The following is an 18906-nucleotide window of genomic DNA, read 5'->3' as shown; positions in this document are numbered from 1 at the left end:
ACCCTGCAATTGCACTGCTGGGTATTTACCCTAAAGATACAAACATAGTAATCCGAAGGGGCACATGCACCCGAATGTTTATAGCAGCAATGTCTACAATAGCCAAACTATGGAAAGAACCTAGATGTTCATCAACAGACGAATGGATAAAGAAGATGTGGTATATATACACAATGGAATACTATGCAGCCATCAAAAGAAATGAAATCTTGCCATTTGCGACGACGTGGATGGAACTAGAGGGTATCATGCTTAGCGAAATAAGTCAATCGGAGAAAGACAACTATCATATGATCTCCCTGATATGAGGGAGAGGAGATGCAACATGGGGGGTTGAGGGGGTAGGAGAAGAGTAAATGAAACAAGATGGGATTGGGAGGGAGACAAACCATAAGTGACTCTTAATCTCACAAAACAAACTGAGGGTTGATGGGGGGAGGGGGTTGGGAGAGGGGGTGGGGTTATGGATTTTGGGGAGGGTATGTGCTATGGTGAGTGTTGTGAAGTGTGTAAACCTGGCGATTCGCAGACCTGTACCCCTGGGGATAAAAATATATGTTTATAAAGCTGTAAAAAAAAAAAAAAAAAAAAAAAAAAAAGAAGAAAGAAAGGATGAATACCCAAGTTTTGTAGCAACATGGACGGGACTGGAAGAGATTATGCTGAGTGAAATAAGTCAAGCAGAAAGAGTCAATTATCATATGGTTTCACTTATTTGAGGGAAATTGGAAGGGGAGGTGAACCATGAGAGACTATGGACTCTGAAAAACGATCTGAGAATTTTGTTAAGGGGTGGGGGGTGGGAGGTTGGGGGCACCAGGTGGTGGGTATTGTAGAGGGCACGGATTGCATGGAGCACTGGGTGTGGTGCAAAAATAATGAATACTGTTATGCTGAAAAAATAAAAAATTTAAAAAATAAATAAATAAATAAATAAATAAAATCTTTTTTAAAAATAGACAATGTAAAAACTAAACAAAAAGAAAGCAGCAGTGGGTATATTAATACCAAACAACATATGCCTTTTTGAAAAAGAGTATTACTAGAGATAAAAAGGAAACTTTCATAATAATAAATAGGTCATCTCATCAAGAAGATAAAACAATGCTAAATGTGTACAAACCCAGTAAGAAAGCTTCATAATACAACAGTGAGAACTGAAAGAACAGAAAAAAGACATTTGCAAATCCACAATCGCAACAATCTCGACACTCCTGTCAGCAACTGCCAAATAAAAATCACTAGGATGCAGAAAACCTGAACAACACTATCAATCAAGTTTGTCTGAATGACAGTTAAAGAATGTCCTACTCAAACAGAATGTACATAATTTTGAAGCGTACATAAAATTTTCACCAAAACAGACCATATGCTGGACTATTAAAACAAGCCTGAGCACAACTGAACCATGTACTTGTGATGCAACTTTGTGACAATACTAATAGGAATTTCATGTCATACTGAAAAAAAAATAATAATAAAACAGAATAAGACAGGTCTCAAAAAATGTAAAAAGGTTGAAATCATACATTTACATTTATAAGCACAATGAACTGTAATTATAAATCAATTTTTTAAAATCTAGAAATCTTCTACTATTTGGAAATTATCCAACCCAATTCTAAATTACAAGCAGATTAAATTTTTAAAATAAAAAAGGAAATTAGAAAATATTTCAGATAAATGAAAAAAACACATCATAAAACATGTAAGATGCAATTAATACACTGCTGAGAAAAATGTACAGATAGCTACATTAGAAAAGAACCAAAATCCACCTTATAAAGCTAGAAAAGAAGAAATTAAACCCCAAGTAAGTAAGAGAAAGAAAACACTAAATAGCAGAAATCAGTAAAATAGACAACACAAAAATATTAGGAAAAACTCAATATAACCCTAAGATGGTTTTTTGGAAAAAATTACTGATAAACCTCTAACTAGAATAATCAGAGAGACAGAAAGAGAAAAGAAAAGACTTATCAACATAAGTAATGAAAAAAAAGCATTACTATAGATCTTACACATGTTAAAATAATAAGGAAGTACCTAGAACTATTTTTGTTAATGAATTCAACAACTTGGATGACATGACAAATTACTTGAAAGACACAAATACACAAAATTTACTCAAGAAACATAAAATGCAAACAGCACTGTATTTATTTTTTAAAATTAAATTTGTAGCTTAAAAATCTTCTCACCAAAACCAAACAGACAGATCTCCTGGTCCAAGTGGCTTCACTGTTGGCTTCAACCAAATATTTAAGGAGGATAATGCCAATGCTATACAAATACTTCCAGAAAATTAAAGAGGGAATATTTTCTTTTTATTTCCTTATATTCTACAAGGCCAACATTAATCTGAAGTCAGTGATATTACCAAAACAAACAAAAATAACACTATGATAAATATTCCTCATGAACACAGATACAAAAATCCTCAACAAAATTTTAACAAAGCAGGGGCGCATGGATGGCTCAGTCGGTTACAGTCTAACTTCAGCTCAGGTCATGATCCTAAGGATCCTGGGATCGACCCCTGAGTCGGGCTTCCTGCTCAGTGGAGCACCCGAACTCCCACTCTGGATCTTTCTCTCTCTCTCTCAAATAAATAAAATCTTTAAAAAAAAATTTTTTTAAAGCCTTTTTTTTTTTTATTTATTTGACAGACAGAGATCACAAGTAGGCAGAGAGGCAGACAGATAGAGAGAGGGGGGGAAGCAGGCTCCCTGCAGAGCACAGAGCCCAACGTGGGGCTCGATCCCAGGACACTGGGACCATGACCTGAGCCGAAGGCAGAGGCTTTAACCCACTGAGCCACCCAGGTGCCCCTAAAAAAAATTTTTTTAACAAAACAAATACTGAATCATATAAAAAGGATAATATAGCATGACTCAGGGGGATATATAAGACAAACCCAAGTTCAGTTTAACATTCAATAAATTAATCATATAAATCATATTAATAAGCGAAAAACAATTTTCAACATACGATCAACTCAACTGATACAGAAAAAGCATTTGACAAAAACAATGTTCATTCAATTTTTCAACAACCAGAAATAGAAGGAAATTTCCTCAACTTTATAAATGGCATATACAAAAAAACTACACCTAACATTGTACTTAATGGTGACATGCTTTCCCCCTAAGATCAGGAACACGGCAAGGATAGTCACTACTTCTTTTTAACATTGTACAGGAGATTCTAGCCAGTCAGTAAGACAAGAAAGACAAAAAGAAAGCTTTCCAACTGTAAAGAAAGAAATAGAACTTTTAATTTGCAGACAAGATGATCATCTACACAGAAAATTCAACAGATCAAACCACGAAAACTGCCATAATTAATGACTTTAGAAGGTTGCAAAAGATAAGAAAAACATACAAAAAATAAAATAGTGTATTAGTAATAAATAACTGGAAATTGAAATTTAAAAATCGAGGGTGCCTGGGTGGCTCAGATGATTAAGCATCTGCCTTGGGCTCAGGTCCTGATCCTAGGGTCCTAGGATCAAGCCCCACATCGGGCTCCCTAGGTCAGCAGGGAGTCAGCTTCTCACTCCCCCTCTGCTCTCCCTGCTTGTGCTCTCTCAGTCACTCTGCCAAATAAATAAATAAAAATAAAATCTTTTGGGGCGCCTAGGTGGCTCAGTGGGTTAGGCCTCTGCCTTTAGCTCAGGTCATGATCTCAGGGTCCTGGGATCAAGCCCTGAATCAGGCTCTCTGCTCAGCGGGGAGCCTGCTTCTCCCTCTCTCTCTCTCTGCCTGCCTCTCTGCCTACTTGTGATCTCTCTCTCTCTCTCTCTCTGTCAAATAAATAAATAAAATCTTTAAAAAAAAAAAAGAAAAGACATTTAAAAATCGATACCATTTAAAACAAGTATCAAAAAACATTAAATATTTAAAGATAAATATGACAAAAGATACGTAAGATGTATTCACTGAAAACTACAAACATTGCTGAAAAAATTAAAGGAAGAACTAAATAAATGACAACATCCATATCAGTTGGGGGTAGAAGGAGAAGACAGACCAGCATGGTATGCAAGGGACCCAGTGAAGTAAGGAGGATGTCCATATTGAAAGGTAGCCTGGTATGGAATGTCAAAGCCAGTTAGGGATAAGGAGGGCATTCAGGCAGAAGCACGCCAGAGTATTACAGCCCAAGTGGAATAAGGAGGATATAATACAGGGGGGAACTTAGTGTATAGTGTTAGCAAGGTAAAGAGTTGCAATGATAACAATAATAGGTAACCAGTTTCATAAAAGGAACTAACCCCGTAAGTAAATATTTTACAAGTAATGAGGGTGCCTGAGGGGCTCAGTCCACTAAGTATCTGCCTTTGGCTCAGGTCATGTTCCCAGGGTCCGGGGATCAAGCCCCTCACTGGGCTCCCTGCTCAACAGAGAGTCTGTTTTTCCCTCTTCCTCTGCCTTTCCCACCGTTCATACTCTCTCTCTCTCTCTCTCAAATAAATAAATAAGATCTTTAAAAAAAAAAAAAAGAGTAATGAAAGCCAGGGTACTCAGTAGTAATGATACTGGTTTCTTTTTTTTTTTTTTTAATTTTATTTTTTATAAACATATATTTTTATCCCCAGGGGTACAGGTCTGCGAATCGCCAGGTCTACACACTTCACAGCACTCACCATAGCACACACCCTCCCCAATATCCATAACCCCAATGATACTGGTTTCTAAATAACATTCTCTACTTAGAGAAATCACTGATTCCAGGGCTGCAGCAAGCAAAGTACAAGATAAATCTGAAAAATCTCTCCTTTTGTTAGTAAAAAAAGTACTCAAAAAATTATGAAGACATATGAAAAAAAAAAAAAAAACAAACACACAGAAGCCAGATTGAAGGGGCCACTCTGGTGCCATTCAGAATAATCTGAACAACAAAATAAATAATATTTACAAATTATGACTCATCAAATAAAATAAGAATAACTATGAGTCCATACTGACATAAAAAAATTAAAGTGAAAATTTGATGAAAAATGATTAATTTATATAACTATAAAATACCTCCCCAAAGAATTTTTCATTACAAAATATAAAAAAGAGCAACTTCACAATGGAAAAGAATCAAAGGGAACATCATCACTGACAGGACAGATCAAATTTATGTGTGACCTGGTAAGACACAATGAGAACCCAGCAACACTTTTGTGATATTCCAGCCAAAGACATACAACATGAATATAAACATGAGGCAATATCAGACATACCCAAATTGAGGGGCATTCTACATAACTGGCCTGTAATCTTCAAAAGTGACAAGGTCATGAGAGTCAAGGAAAGACTGAGGACAGCTCCGGGCTGAAGAAGAATAAAGAGACAGGACCACTAAATGCAACACATGTTTTTAACTGGATTCTTTTGCTGTAAAGAACATGACTGAGACAATTAGCAAAATCTGAACTGGGTATGAGGGTTAGAGGGTTAGAGGCTACTAATCTATCAATGTTAATTTTTATTCTCTATTGCATTGTGGCCGCAAAGAAGAATGTCTTTATTGTAGAAAATGACACCAAAGTATTTGGGGATGACAGGGCATCACATCAGCAACTTACTTTCTAAGGGTTCAGAAAAACACATAGCTAAGTTTTATTTATGAGAATGTTTAAAAATAAAACTTTTTAAAGACCACAAGATAAGTGATGACAAAATTTACAACTACTATATAACAAAAAGTACTAACTTTACAAAGTTAATAGATAAGCCATGCATTGAAAGCAAATATTTGCATGATATTCCTAGTAAGAGGAAAAGGTATTCAAAGTATCTAATGAATCCTTATAAATGAACAATAACAACAAACAACCTAAGAAAAAAATGGACAAAATATATGAAAGAAAATCCAAATGTCCAAAAACCAGTATTACTAGTAATTGAAGAAGTGAAATCATAGAACAATTATCTATAATTTCACAATCGTCAGACTGAGACCAAAAAGTCTCACAATACAGATGTTACCTAGAGGTGGAGTAACAGACCTCCACAAAATGCCAGTGGGAATCTAAATTGATAGGCTGAATTCACTTTGGAGAATAATGCCAAGTTGAATACATGAATGAATGCATGGACATCCTTTCTTTGATCCAGCTGATCTCCTTCTAGATATAAACCCTAGGCCAGCAGAACTGGCACTACCTGGGAGCTTGGTAGAAAATGAAGAATCCCAGGAATGAGCCCAGACCTCCCAATCAGAATCTACATTTTTTTTATTTTTTTTATCTTTTTTTTTTATTTATTTTCAGCATAACAGTATTCATTGTTTTTGCACCACATCCAGTGCTCCATGCAGTCCGTGCCCTCTCTAATACCCACCCACCACCTGGTTCCCCCAACCTCCCACCCCCCCACCTCTTCAAACCCTTCAGATTGTTTTTCAGCCATAGTCTCTCATTGTTCACCTCCCCTTCCAATTTCCCCCAACTCCCTTCTCCTAACTCCCCATGTCCTCCATGCTATTTGTTATGCTCCACAAATAAGTGAAACCATATGATAATTGACTCTCTCTGCTTGACTTATTTCATTCAGCATAATCTCCTCCAGTCCCATCCATGTTGATACAAAAGTTGGGTATTCATCCTTTCTGATGGAGGCATAATACTCCATAGTGTATATGGACCACATCTTCCTTATCCATTTATTTTTTTTTTAAAGATTTATTTTTATTTGACACAGAGAGGCAGCAAGTGAAAGAACACAAGCAGGGGTTGGGGAGAGGGAGAAGCAGGCTTCCCACTGAGCAGGGAGCCTGATGCAATGCGGGATTGGATCCCAGGATCCGGGGATCACAACCTGAGCGGAAGCAGACGCCTAATAAACCTGAGCGGAAGCAGACGCCTAATTATTATTCTGGATATTTCTATGAAGGTATTTTTTTATATGAAACTATTGACACTTAATCAGTAGACTAGAGTGAGTAAGATTACTCTCCATACCTGAGGGGGGCTTCACTTAATCAGCTGAAGACCTTAACAGAAAAAAGACTGACTCCTCCAGGAAGAAGGAATTCTCCCAGCACACCACCTTCAAACTCAGGCTACAATATTTACTCTTCCCCGACACCTCGCCTACCACCTTATTCTGCAGATTTTGGACTTGCCAGCCACTGTAATCATGTGAACCGATTCCCCAAGATCAATAAACCAGTCAATCCCTCTCTCTCTTTCTCTCTCTCTCTCTCTATACACACACACACACACACACACACAAACTCTACTGATTCTGTTTCAGTGAAGAACCCAGACTAATTCATCCCTATACCAGAACCAGTAACTATTTTTTTTACTACAATACTAAACCAAAGTATGTTACTCAAATCAACTATCACTAAAAGTTATGTTTTACCCCTGAAAGACCAGGTCTTCTAAAAACCAAACTATGAGTAGTGGGGTTTTTTTTTAATTAAACATAATACATGACAAAATACATTAGCATACCATACTAGCATGTAAATAAGTCTCAGGATGAATCAGCAGATATATAAAAGGGTAGAGAAGATATTATATGGACTTAATTATTTCGTGATAGGTTATGCTAAATTTGGACCTTAAAACTATCCTAATTAACAGAAATTCAAGATAAGATGTTCAATAAAAAAAAAATCTTACCTTTTAGTTTTCATCTGGTCCCTCAGTTTGCTATACATCTCCAGGACTTGAAAGAAAAGGGAAAAAAGAGCACACAAGCATTATTTAGAGAAAGTGAGAAACTTATTAAAGCTAAAGGAACTGCATCAAGAACCCTAATCCATTTCCAGTTCCTCACCTGGAAGACACAGCATTAACTTATCAACAGTGGCTGAAATATTTCTCTGTTGTAGTCGACACTGCTTCAGCTCTTCCATTGCTATTACCAGCTTGGCAAGAGGAAAAAAAAAACGAATTATGCCAGTAGCTGTAAATAAAAAGCTTTCAGTCACATTTTTCCACCCTGTGTTCAATTCATCAGAAAATCCCAGACAGTTTCATAGAAAGACCTGCCAACTGAACTAAGAAACTGCCCTTCTCAACTAGTAAAACATTCCTGCGTGGTTGCCTATTTTCTCCCCAAGATACATACTATACTGGAAAAGGCTAGCTGAAATTAAGTCCTCAAATCCGGGAGCTATTCAGAAGAAAAGAAAAAATTTGCAGATTTTCTCCAAACTTTACTCAGACTGTTCAACATTTATGGTTTCATCAAATCTTCTGAGAAGACCCTATGTTTCTTTCATTAATGCTAGACTCAAGGGAAACAATCTTCCCTATATAGCTTCAGTTGAGTCTTAAAAATTATCTTCAACTAAATCTCTATTTTAACAAATAAACCACACGCTTAGAAGTTATGGCTTTTCCAAGAGTTCCAGTTTAGTGAAAAGTAATTCATTTTCCCTCCCATAGCTGTTTTAAAGGCTTCCTTCTGAAGTCGTACCACAGTATAACTGGAAGAAAATGCACTCCGCATAATTTCAAATATGTGAGACAAACTTTCAAAAAGCAATAATCTACATAAACCTCTGGTAGTATTCATCCCAAACCTATACCTAAACACATTATCTATCGGGATTCCATGAAAAAAGAGCAAAAGAGAACTGCTCTAAGTCACTGATAAAACAATCAAAAGCTTATCTTAAAAATTATTAAAATTAAACATTAAATAATTACTAGTTGGTAAAAAAGGTACATGATACAGAGAAACAGTAATGAACTGCAAGTCAGAAAACCTGAGTTTTAGTCCCAGCCTTGCCAATTACTATGTAACTGTTAGCAAATCATCTGTTTCAGCTTCCTCACCAATAAACAGTGATAATACCTGCCCTGACTCTGTGATAGGCCTGCCATGAGGATCAAGTGAGAAAAAGAGTATAAAAAATCTTGTAAACTGTGATGGTTTAAATGGTGTTTGTATCAATTAAAAGAATCACTGATTCACTTTTTTAACAGACATTTATGGAGCACCCACTTTGGGCCAGTCACTGTTTAGGCAGGTAGAGAGAATATGACAATGAATAAAACAAAACTTCCTGACTTCATGGAGTTTAATTTCTAATGGCAGGAGACAGACAAAAAACAAACACAAAAAACAAACATGCAACTAAAAATATACAATAGTAGAGCATGATAGGTGCAGTGGAGAAAAATAAAGGAAGAAAAGTAAAAAGAACACATGGGTGAAAGTAAGTCTGCAATTTCAAATAAAAGAACTCATTAAGGAGGGAACATCTGAGCAAAGTCTGAAGTGGGAGAATATTGGTGAAAGATCATTCCAGACGGAGGGAAGAGCACTGGTTGTATTATGACTACTTGTGATTTAATAACATAGTGAAGAGTTGGTGGGAATGCAAATTGGTGTAGCCACTACAGAAAACAGTGTGGAGGGTCCCCAAAAAATTAAAAATAGAGCTACCTTATGACCCAGCAAGTGCACTACTGGGCATTTACCCCAAAGAAACAGACATAGTGAAAAGAAGGACCATCTGTACCCCTACATTCATAGCAGCAATGTCCACAATCGCCAAACTGTGCAAAGAGCCAAGATGCCCTTCAACACACGAATGGGTAAAGAAGATGTGGTCCATATACACAATGGGATATTACTCAGCCATCAGAAAGGATGAATACCCAACTTTTATATCAACATGGATGGGACTAGAGGAGATTATGCTAAGTGAAATAAGTCAAGCAGAGAAAGTCAATTATCATAAAAAATAGTTTCACTTATTTGTGGAACATAAGGAATAGCATGGAGGACATTAGGAGAAGAAAGGGAAAAATGAACGGGGGGCAACTGGAGTGGGAGATGAACCATGAGAGACTACGGACTCTGGGAAACAAACTGAGGGTTTCAGAGGGGAGTGGGATGGGCAAATGGGTCCACCTGGTGGATAGGTATTAAGGAGGGCACAGATTGCACGGAGCACTGGGTATTTTACACAAAAATGAATCATGGAACACTACATCAAAAACAAATGATACTGTATGGTGACTAACATAATACAATTTAAAAGAAAAAAAAAAAAACCCAGTGAAGAAATATACAACTTCCCTCACCAAGTTTTCTAGTGGCTATATTCATATAATTCAGAGAAACATTAGGGGAAGCAAGAATTAATGTCCAAGATCCTCCAACAAACTCCTGATGGTCTTACAAGCCACTATATCAAGAATGCAGTCATCAAAAGAGAATGACAGGAAACAGAGAAGATTTTTTCAAAAGGTAAATGGCCTTACTTCCTTTCCCTCATGTTGCAGTTTTCTATTAGTATCCGTCACTTGATTCTGTGGAGAAAAGACAATTTAAGTTCATAAAAAACAAACATTTAGACAACTGTTAGGTAAGATCACATTTTAAGTGAAAAGACTAAACTCAGTTACTCAGATAGTTTTGGTTTTCCAACACATCTTGGTTTAATGGCATTCTCTCAGGTCTAAATTATATCAACTTTTCTACTAATGTTTCCTACCGCATGATTTTTTGAACAACAAAAAGAAAAATTTAGTGAATGATGTGTTCAGCTTAAAATATTCCAAACTAAGATACAACAGCAACTAAAGATCACACTTTAATTTTGGAAAGAAAAGAGAAAAAAACGGAAAAAATAACCCAAAGAATCTCACCATCTCCATTATGTGTACAAAGAACAAATTTTGTCATAGATACTATTCCTCAACTCACCACTGTATTACTGGAAACCTTGGGTATAAACTGAAGTTTTTAACTCAGGCCAAATCTTCCCTATTTATTATCCTAATTTTGGAAAATATTTTATCTTGGAGCACCTGGGTGGCTCAGTTGGTCAAGCATCTGACTTTGGCTCAGGTCATGATCACAGGGTCCTGGGATGGAACCCCAACTCAGGCTCTCCCAGCAGGGACCCTGCTTCTCCCTCTCCCACCCCACCCCCCCTGCTTATTCTCTCTCTCTCTGTCAAATAAATACTAAATTAAATCTTTAAAAATTTTTATTTTAATTTTTTTGGATCATTAATTCTTAACAGTTCCTAACATTTCCACTTTCCCATTTTTCTAAATTAATCTCTCCATCAGATACTCAAAGCTATGTAAACAAGCCTTAAAATTTATCTAGAGTTTGTAATATAAAGGAACTAGTACCAAGTTTTTTGATATCCACTTTCAGATACTTGACTGATATAAAAAAATTAAGTATACAGAACAGTAATTTCCTGAGAAGCTCAGATATTATCAAAACATGAGCAATATTAACTTCTAAAGCTTACTTTAATAGAGGCTTTCTACCCTTCCACCAATAATTGCCATTCCTTACACTTTGAAGGCATTCCCTTAGCCCAGTGTTTCCTATTATGTCCCTTAGCACACAAAGAAATGCTGGTTAATAGGTACTCTGCACATGCACACAGAGGTGCACACCTGCACGCGCACACACACACACACACACACACCCCAAATATGTATGGAATAGTCCACTCAACAGGTTAGTTTATTCAGGACTTCTTTTTTTTTTTTTTTCTTAAAGATTTTATTTATTTGACAGACAGAGATCACAGGTAGGCAGAGAGGCAGGCAGAGAGAGAGGAGGAAGCAGGCTCCCTGCTGAGCAGAGAGATGCCGGGCTCAGTCCCAGGACCCTGGGATCATGACCTGAGCCAAAGGCAGAGGCTTTAACCCACTGAGCCATCCAAGGCACCCCTATTCAGGACTTCTTGAAGCCTTTAATATTCTACGTGCTCAATGCCCAATAAGAGGATATCGTGACAGAATGTTTCCAGACTTTTTTAACATAATACTCTCTTATTAAGGATCATCTTAAGAAACTAGTTTTTCAGGAACACATGTCTGAAAACTTTGCCCTAAACTACATACTACACCTGGACTACCGTTTTCAGAGCCAATTATCATGTGCACCAGACAAAACAAAACCCAACCTTCTCCAGAAAGTCTTTATAAAGTAAGAGAAAGAGAAGAAACCCTCAAATTCCCTCTTTACTATTTATTTAATAGCACAACATGTGAAACACATGGTATTAGACTGCTAACTCAGTAGAAAGTAAGAGTGCCAGTGGTAGCTCAAATGCTGACCTAAGACAACATCAACAGAAGCACTGTCTAAAGCAGAGGTCAGGAAACTTTTTGCAAAGGTCTAAGTAGATAATCTCCGTTGTGACCATTCCACTCTGCCACTGTAGCAAAAATGCAACTAGAAACAAACTGCAGGTGAATGGGCATTGCTGCATTCCAATAAAACTTTATTGATAAAAAAGAGGAGACAAGCTGACTTTGGCCTGCAAGATATAGGTTGCTAATCCTTGGTCTAGAATAAGTGCAATGGTAAGGCTATTAGACCACAATGTGAGAGCTGCATTCAGATGTCATGTTTCAGGAAGGCCACTGACACACTGAAACACAATTAGATGGGAGTATGTTTGGAGAAGGACCCAAAGCCACACAAATGGAAAATAAAGGATATCTTAGCCCAAAGAAGGAGGAAATATTCATTTGGAGACACTACACTCACTATACCCGGACACCACACACTATACACCATACCTAAGTAGCAGCTGTCCATCAAGTATCTGAAGAGCTATTAGAAGAAAGGTGCTGTCTAAAAATAGTGCTTATTACTTAAACTAATAAATGGAAGTTACTAGAACACAGGATTAATATCAGCTTACTATAAGAAAAAGCTTTTAAGTAATGTGAATAAAAATGGGGTGGCATGCCTTGAAATATGTACTGCTATCTCCCCCTTCAGAGTGTTTATTCAAGAATAATTAGTTGTTTAGGGGCGCCTGGGTGGCTCAGTGGCTTAAAGCCTCTGCCTTCAGCTCGGGTCATGATCCCAGAGTCCTGGGAACGAGTCCAGCATTGGGCTCCTCTGCTCAGCGGAGAGCCTGCTTACCGCTCTCTCTCTCTACCTGCCTCTCTTCCTACTTGTGATCTCTCTCTGTCAAATAAATTTTTAAAATCTTAAAAAAAAAAAAAGAATAATCAGTTGTTTAATACTAAACTAGAGAGCTCATAAAATTCAACCTTCCGTAAATACTACTAAATTCAAAATCAGTGTCTACTTTATTTACCTTACAAAAGACACCACATCTAAATTTTTTTTCCCTCAAACTCATTGTGAGAAATACATTTTACATTGCAACCAGTACAAAAGTATAGGGCACGCATGCATGCGTACACGTACACACACACACACACACACACATACCCCTGAAACAAACTTCTCAAGAAAGTGTTCATCCTCACTACATGTAATACACTTTATTGCTTTCCATTCTGTTCTGTTCTATCTCTTTCAATTTTTATTAAAAATACTGATTATGGCCCACCAATTTGACCTTGTGCAAACAATGGTTCTAAAACACTCCATAGGAGCCTAACCAATGCCTCTAATAAGAAGATAATTACCACTTCATTAGAATTTTAACATAAAAATGAAAAGAAAGTATATTGCCTATCTAGCTTGCTACTTCTCTTGATGCAGAAAACCTAAATATGGACAGAGATAATATACATACTATATGCATACTATGAATCAAATAGTGGGCATCCTAGAGAGTGTAGTTTCTTTTCCTTGTTATGTTAAAATAGTACTGACAGTAGTTAATACTTAACCTTTTGCATTTTCTAAACTCATTAATACAGCTCAAGAATCCCTAATTTTCATAGCTTCCTAACCCAGGCTGAATGCCCCCCTCCCCACCCCCCTACTCCCACTCTAGGGTGTGCTGCTAGACTTTAATACCCTCACGTTTCAGAGGAGATGAGCGGGAGCCTGCAGCAAACACCCAGAACCAGTCGCCTCCCTGTCATGCTTTCTCTCGGGGGCAACCTGAGTAATTTGAAGGAATCTGCAACTTGAAACAGACTGGAGGAAGGAAGAGGAGATGAGCACCAACCAGCAAGGGATACCAGCAACTGGTGAGCATTATGGGCAATGTTCAGTGAAAGTACACCAGAAGGAACTCTACCACGTGACTACTTCGGTAACCAGAGACAGGGCTTTGGGTCGCCTGTCACGGACAGGGGGCCCAGGGAGCAGAGGGAGAAGTCTGAAATATACACATTCAAGTAACACAGAAAAGAACAGCTTGAGGGAAGAATGGAAAGCTGGGATGGCTGAGTGAGGACAAACAGCATACACAGCTCCTGGAAAGAGCCCCCTACCTTGGCTTTCAAACATTTCAGATACTTTGGTCCATCTGAAGCCTCAATTGTCCATTTCAGCCCCCCCAAATTTAGCACTTTTTATTTAAAATATAATCAAATTGTTCATACTTCTTAACAGTTTTATACATTAAGCAAATATTTCTAATAATTACTCATGTAAGATATCCTTCTAAAATAAACCATAGTGGGACGCCTGGGTGGCTCAGTTGGTTAAGCAGCTGCCTTCGGCTCAGGTCATGATCCCGGCGTCCTGGGATCGAGTCCCACATCGGGCTCCTTGCTTGGCGGGGAGCCTGCTTCTCCCTCTGCCTCTGCCTGCCACTCTGTCTGCCTGTGCTCGCTCGCTCTCCTCTCTCTCTGACAAATAAATAAAAATCTTAAAAATAAATAAATAAATAAATAAATAAATAAAATAAACCATAGTTTATTATTCTTTTCAATGAATGTATCATGACCTATTTTACTCATCTTCTACTAAATGACTTTAGGGACATTTTAAAGTTTTACCCATTAGAGGGCAGAGGGAGGGGAAAATGAATAAAATAAAATAAAATAAAGCTTTATACATTAAAAAAAATCATATGAATATCCTTATACATGCATCTATAGCTTCAGAATAAGTCTTAGGGCACCGTGGGTGGCTTGGCCAGCCACCTCTTAGTTTCAGCTTGGGTCATGATCTCAGTGTTGAGAAATCAAGCCCCACACCGGGCTCTGGGCTCAGTGCAGAGTCTGCTTCAGATTCTCTCTCTCCTCCACTGTTTGCCCCTCCCCGACCCTTGTGGGCATAAAACAAAATAAATAAAATCTTTAAAAAAAAAAAAAGAGTAAGTCTTCAAAACAATGTGGAGTTTTAAGTATTCCTAAATAAAATTGCTCTCTTCAAAGGTTGTAACAATCTACATTCCAACCAGGCATACCCTGGTTGACTAGTATCATATCTCTAATCTTAAATATCATTTTTCTCATCTCTATCATTTTATTAGGCAGCATTTTACTACGCTTCCATTCCTTTAATTTTCTAAATTGTAGAGTTCCCCTGTATTTCTTATGTACACTGTATATTAATGTATATTTCTGTTTCCTATTAGAATGTTTATATTTTTCCTTTCAATTTATATAGATTTTTTTCTATGTTACAGATATCAGTCATTTCGGCAAATGTATCTTTAAATAGTTTTTATTTATTATTTAATTTTTACCTTATATGTAGAAAAGATTCTTTCATTTTAATGTCATATCTATCAACTTTTTTCTTTCTGGCTTTAGGAATTTTGTTTAGAAATGTATTCCTCACTCCAAAATCACACAAACATTCATCTGTACTTCCTATTAGTTCCTGGATGATTCTGTATTTTACACTTAACTGTTTCGTTCATCTGAGATTAATGTTGGTATACTGAATGAAAACCAGGTCAAATTTAATTTCAACTGAAGTAGTTAAGCATTAAGCACAGTAATAACAAATCAGAAGAATCATTACTTTGGGAGGAAAGGGTAAAGGCAGCAACAAAGGATATAACTAAGAAGCAATAATATACTTCTTAAGAAGGTTGGACAGTTATTGTACAGCTCCATAAACTTTTATTTGGAACCATGGGACCCACTGTGTTTTATTTAGACTTCAGAAATTTGGACATTTTGTAAAGGTAATATGGTACATACTATATATTATATAACACCCTACCCAATGGATAGTAGGATAGGATCCCTCAATCAAACACATTAATGTTTGTGCAGCAAAAGACAAAATTTTACTTTAAATAAAACATATTAAGAAGCTTGATAGCTTCATGCAGGTTAGGTTTTACAGTCAAATTAGCTCTTTTTTTTAAAGAATTTATTTATAAATCTTTTAAGATTTTATTTATTTATTAGACAGAGAGAGAGACAGCAAAAGAGGGAACACAAGCAGGGGGAGTGGGAGAGGGAGAAGCAGGCTTCCCACCAGGCAGGGAGCCCAATGCAGGGCTTGATCCCAGGACCTTGTGATCATGACCTGAGCTGAAGGCAGACGCTTAATGACTCAGCCATCCAGGTGCCCCAAGAGTTTAATTATTTAATTTAGAGACTGGGGAGGGGGAAGGGCAGAGAGAGAGGGAGAGAGAATTCCAAGCAGACCCTGCTCAGAGCACAGAGCCCGACGCAAAGCTCAATCTCACAACTCCAAGATGATGACCTGAGCTGAAATCGAGAGTCAGACCAACTGAGCCACCTCAAATCAGCTTTTAAATTACTGTAGCTTTTTTTTTTTTTTAAATATTTATTTGACAGAGAGATCACAAGTAGGCAGAGAGGCAGGCAGAGAGAGAGAGGGGGAAGCGGGCTTCTTGCTGAGCAGAGAGCCCGATGTGGGGCTCGATCCCAGGACCCTGAGATCATAACCCTGGCCGCAGGCAGAGGCTTAACCTGCTGAGCCACCCAGGCGCCCCTAAATTACTGTAGCTTTAAATAACCCACATTCCCTCTCAATAAAATCAGTTCTTTACTTTTCTTACCAATGTATCCTTTTTTATGGATTTTATACTCACTATCAAGTTCACCCCATGCCCCAGGAAAATTCTTTTGGGATTTTAATCCAAATTCCAATAGGAGAAGGAGGAGGAAGAGGAGAAGAAGAAAAAGATGAAGAAAAAGAAAGAAGGAGAGAGAGAGGAAGAAAGAAAGAAAGAAAGAAAGAAAGAAAGAAAGAAAGAAAGAAAGAAAGGAAGAGAAAAAAGAAAAAAGGGGAGGGAAAGGAGTAAGGAAGGTAAAACACGGGACGGAAGGAGGGAGGGAGAAAGGGAGGAAGGAAAGAAGGAGGGAAGGAAGGAAGGAATGAATTAGAGCCATAAGGACCACAAAGAAAGAAAAAAGTTGTTATTACTTATAGAGCATATGAGTGTTTACATAGAAAACTGAAAAGAAGTCTGCACAAAACTTATTAGAAATAACAGAAGAGTTGAGTGAAGCTATCAAATTTAAGATCAATAAGAAAAGTCAATTATCTAAGATAAGGGACCAGACCAATATGGCTGGTCTCCTTCCTGAATTTGAATCTGTCATATCAAGAAAGAATTTCCATGCTTTGGTAGAAGATATCCCACAACTACCACTGATTTGTTTTCCTGCGGCCTTGGTTGCTCTGCTGCGAAGACTTCTACAACCGTGTCATGCCCTACAACCCTGTCATCCTACAATGATGCTTTTATCTGGCAAGGAAGTACATGGATGACATGAAGAATCAACTGGGTTTCTATTTGAAATGAACAGTTACTGATTCTGTTGCTGGTTCTCATCCACATGCAGTCATCCAAAATAAAATTTAACTTAGAAGAGTATTCTCTTTAGGTAAAATAATCCCAATTATCTATGTTTCAGTACAAATTCCTTCCTTAGTTTCTTTACTACAAACATACAACCTGCAATGTATTCCCTACTCCTTTAATGCTAATCAAAACCCCAGCACAGAACAGAGAAACAAGTCCCTCTTGGAGCCTTCTTACTTTGAGTTTCTGAGCTTCCCCTCTCACTTTCAGCAGTTCAGTTATAGAGTCCACAAAGCCTTGGTAATGAAAGTTGCACATTTTCTCAATTTCCCGGTCATGATTGCGGATGCGAGTTTCAAGCTTCTCCATGAATCGTCCATGTTCCTCACCATCATAGACAGACCTTTAAATTAAAAAAAAAAATCGCATGAAGATTACACCAGATTTACTTCTAAGAAAGAGAAATAGAATTACAAACCCAGAAGTGAATTTATTTGGAGATTTCATATTGAAGGTACGTTAACCACAGAGTAATCCAGTTATATTAACATTGCCCCAATTCTAGATGAGTATTTTTTTTTTTAGGAAAACAGAAATTTTGCTTCCTATCCATTCAAAAATACTTAAATATTTAACCGTACTCATCACAGAATTATTGTCATAAAACAAAAGGACTGAATTACAACTCCTTTGCAACTTTCCTTCTGAAACTTCCCTAGAAAAACTCACTTTTGGATAAAGCCACTACCCAATCACTCCGTAACTATACCCAAGAAGCTGATGCTGCTGGAGAAAAACACAGCTGTGCTGGGTTGACTCTCTTTAGCTATGTAAGCACAAATCTACATTGGGCATTCAATAAATATTGCTAGATAATACTACTAAAACTATCCCCCACCACCACCACCACCACCACCACAAAAGCACTTTGTAACCTCAATAACTATATGTGAGAACCTTACTTTGTCCTTTCCTCAAATGTCCATCCCCTCCCTCACTCTCAGCTGCTGATGTGACGACACATTTCAAACAGAAAGATATTTCTTCTCCCACTAAAATCAACCAACCTTCTTACCTTGGTAACTTCTGTAACAATGGAAAAAGCATTTCAAGCTCTTATCTGTCAATCTTTCTTGTTGTCTCATGAACTTTATGCCTTCAATTATTCCCTTTTATCCATCCTCTACAGCATACATTCCCCCAGTCTGCTAAGTCATTTTCATGGGCATATAAACATGACTTAAAGAAACTGTCCTTACCTACACATTTCCCTCCAGCTAACAATCCTATTTCCCTGCTCCCCTTCCAGCAAACCTTTTTGTGGCTTCCTCACCTCCCAATAGTTAGCATTCATCGTGCTCCACCTAATAGCTGCATTTGCTGTAATATGATACACCTTCCTTCTTGAAACAATCTTTTCTCTAGAATTCAGTGATACCACAATAGTGTGGTTTTTATCCTTTCACAGACAAGCCCTAAATCTCCTTTCTGGGCTCCTCCTCCTCT

At 37.5% G+C, this 18906-nt stretch overlaps 1 protein-coding gene across 2 annotated transcripts in view; it reads right to left on the bottom strand.

Moving 5' to 3' along the window:
* The window catches only part of EXOC6B (exocyst complex component 6B), a 715681-nt gene that overhangs the window by 605978 nt on the left and 90797 nt on the right, over nucleotides 1-18906 (bottom strand). For both annotated transcript variants that reach the window (XM_047743996.1, XM_047743997.1), the window contains exons 2-5: nucleotides 17638-17803; nucleotides 10229-10276; nucleotides 7785-7875; nucleotides 7628-7673 (exon numbers count right to left, since the gene is read on the bottom strand). In XM_047743996.1, coding sequence (XP_047599952.1) covers nucleotides 7628-7673; nucleotides 7785-7875; nucleotides 10229-10276; nucleotides 17638-17803 — 351 coding nt within the window. The remainder of the gene's footprint in view (nucleotides 1-7627; nucleotides 7674-7784; nucleotides 7876-10228; nucleotides 10277-17637; nucleotides 17804-18906) is intronic.

Source organism: Lutra lutra, chromosome 9 (genome assembly GCF_902655055.1).
Source record: "Lutra lutra chromosome 9, mLutLut1.2, whole genome shotgun sequence".
Taxonomy (NCBI): domain Eukaryota; kingdom Metazoa; phylum Chordata; class Mammalia; order Carnivora; family Mustelidae; genus Lutra; species Lutra lutra.
This window is presented reverse-complemented; position numbering and strand designations above follow the sequence as displayed.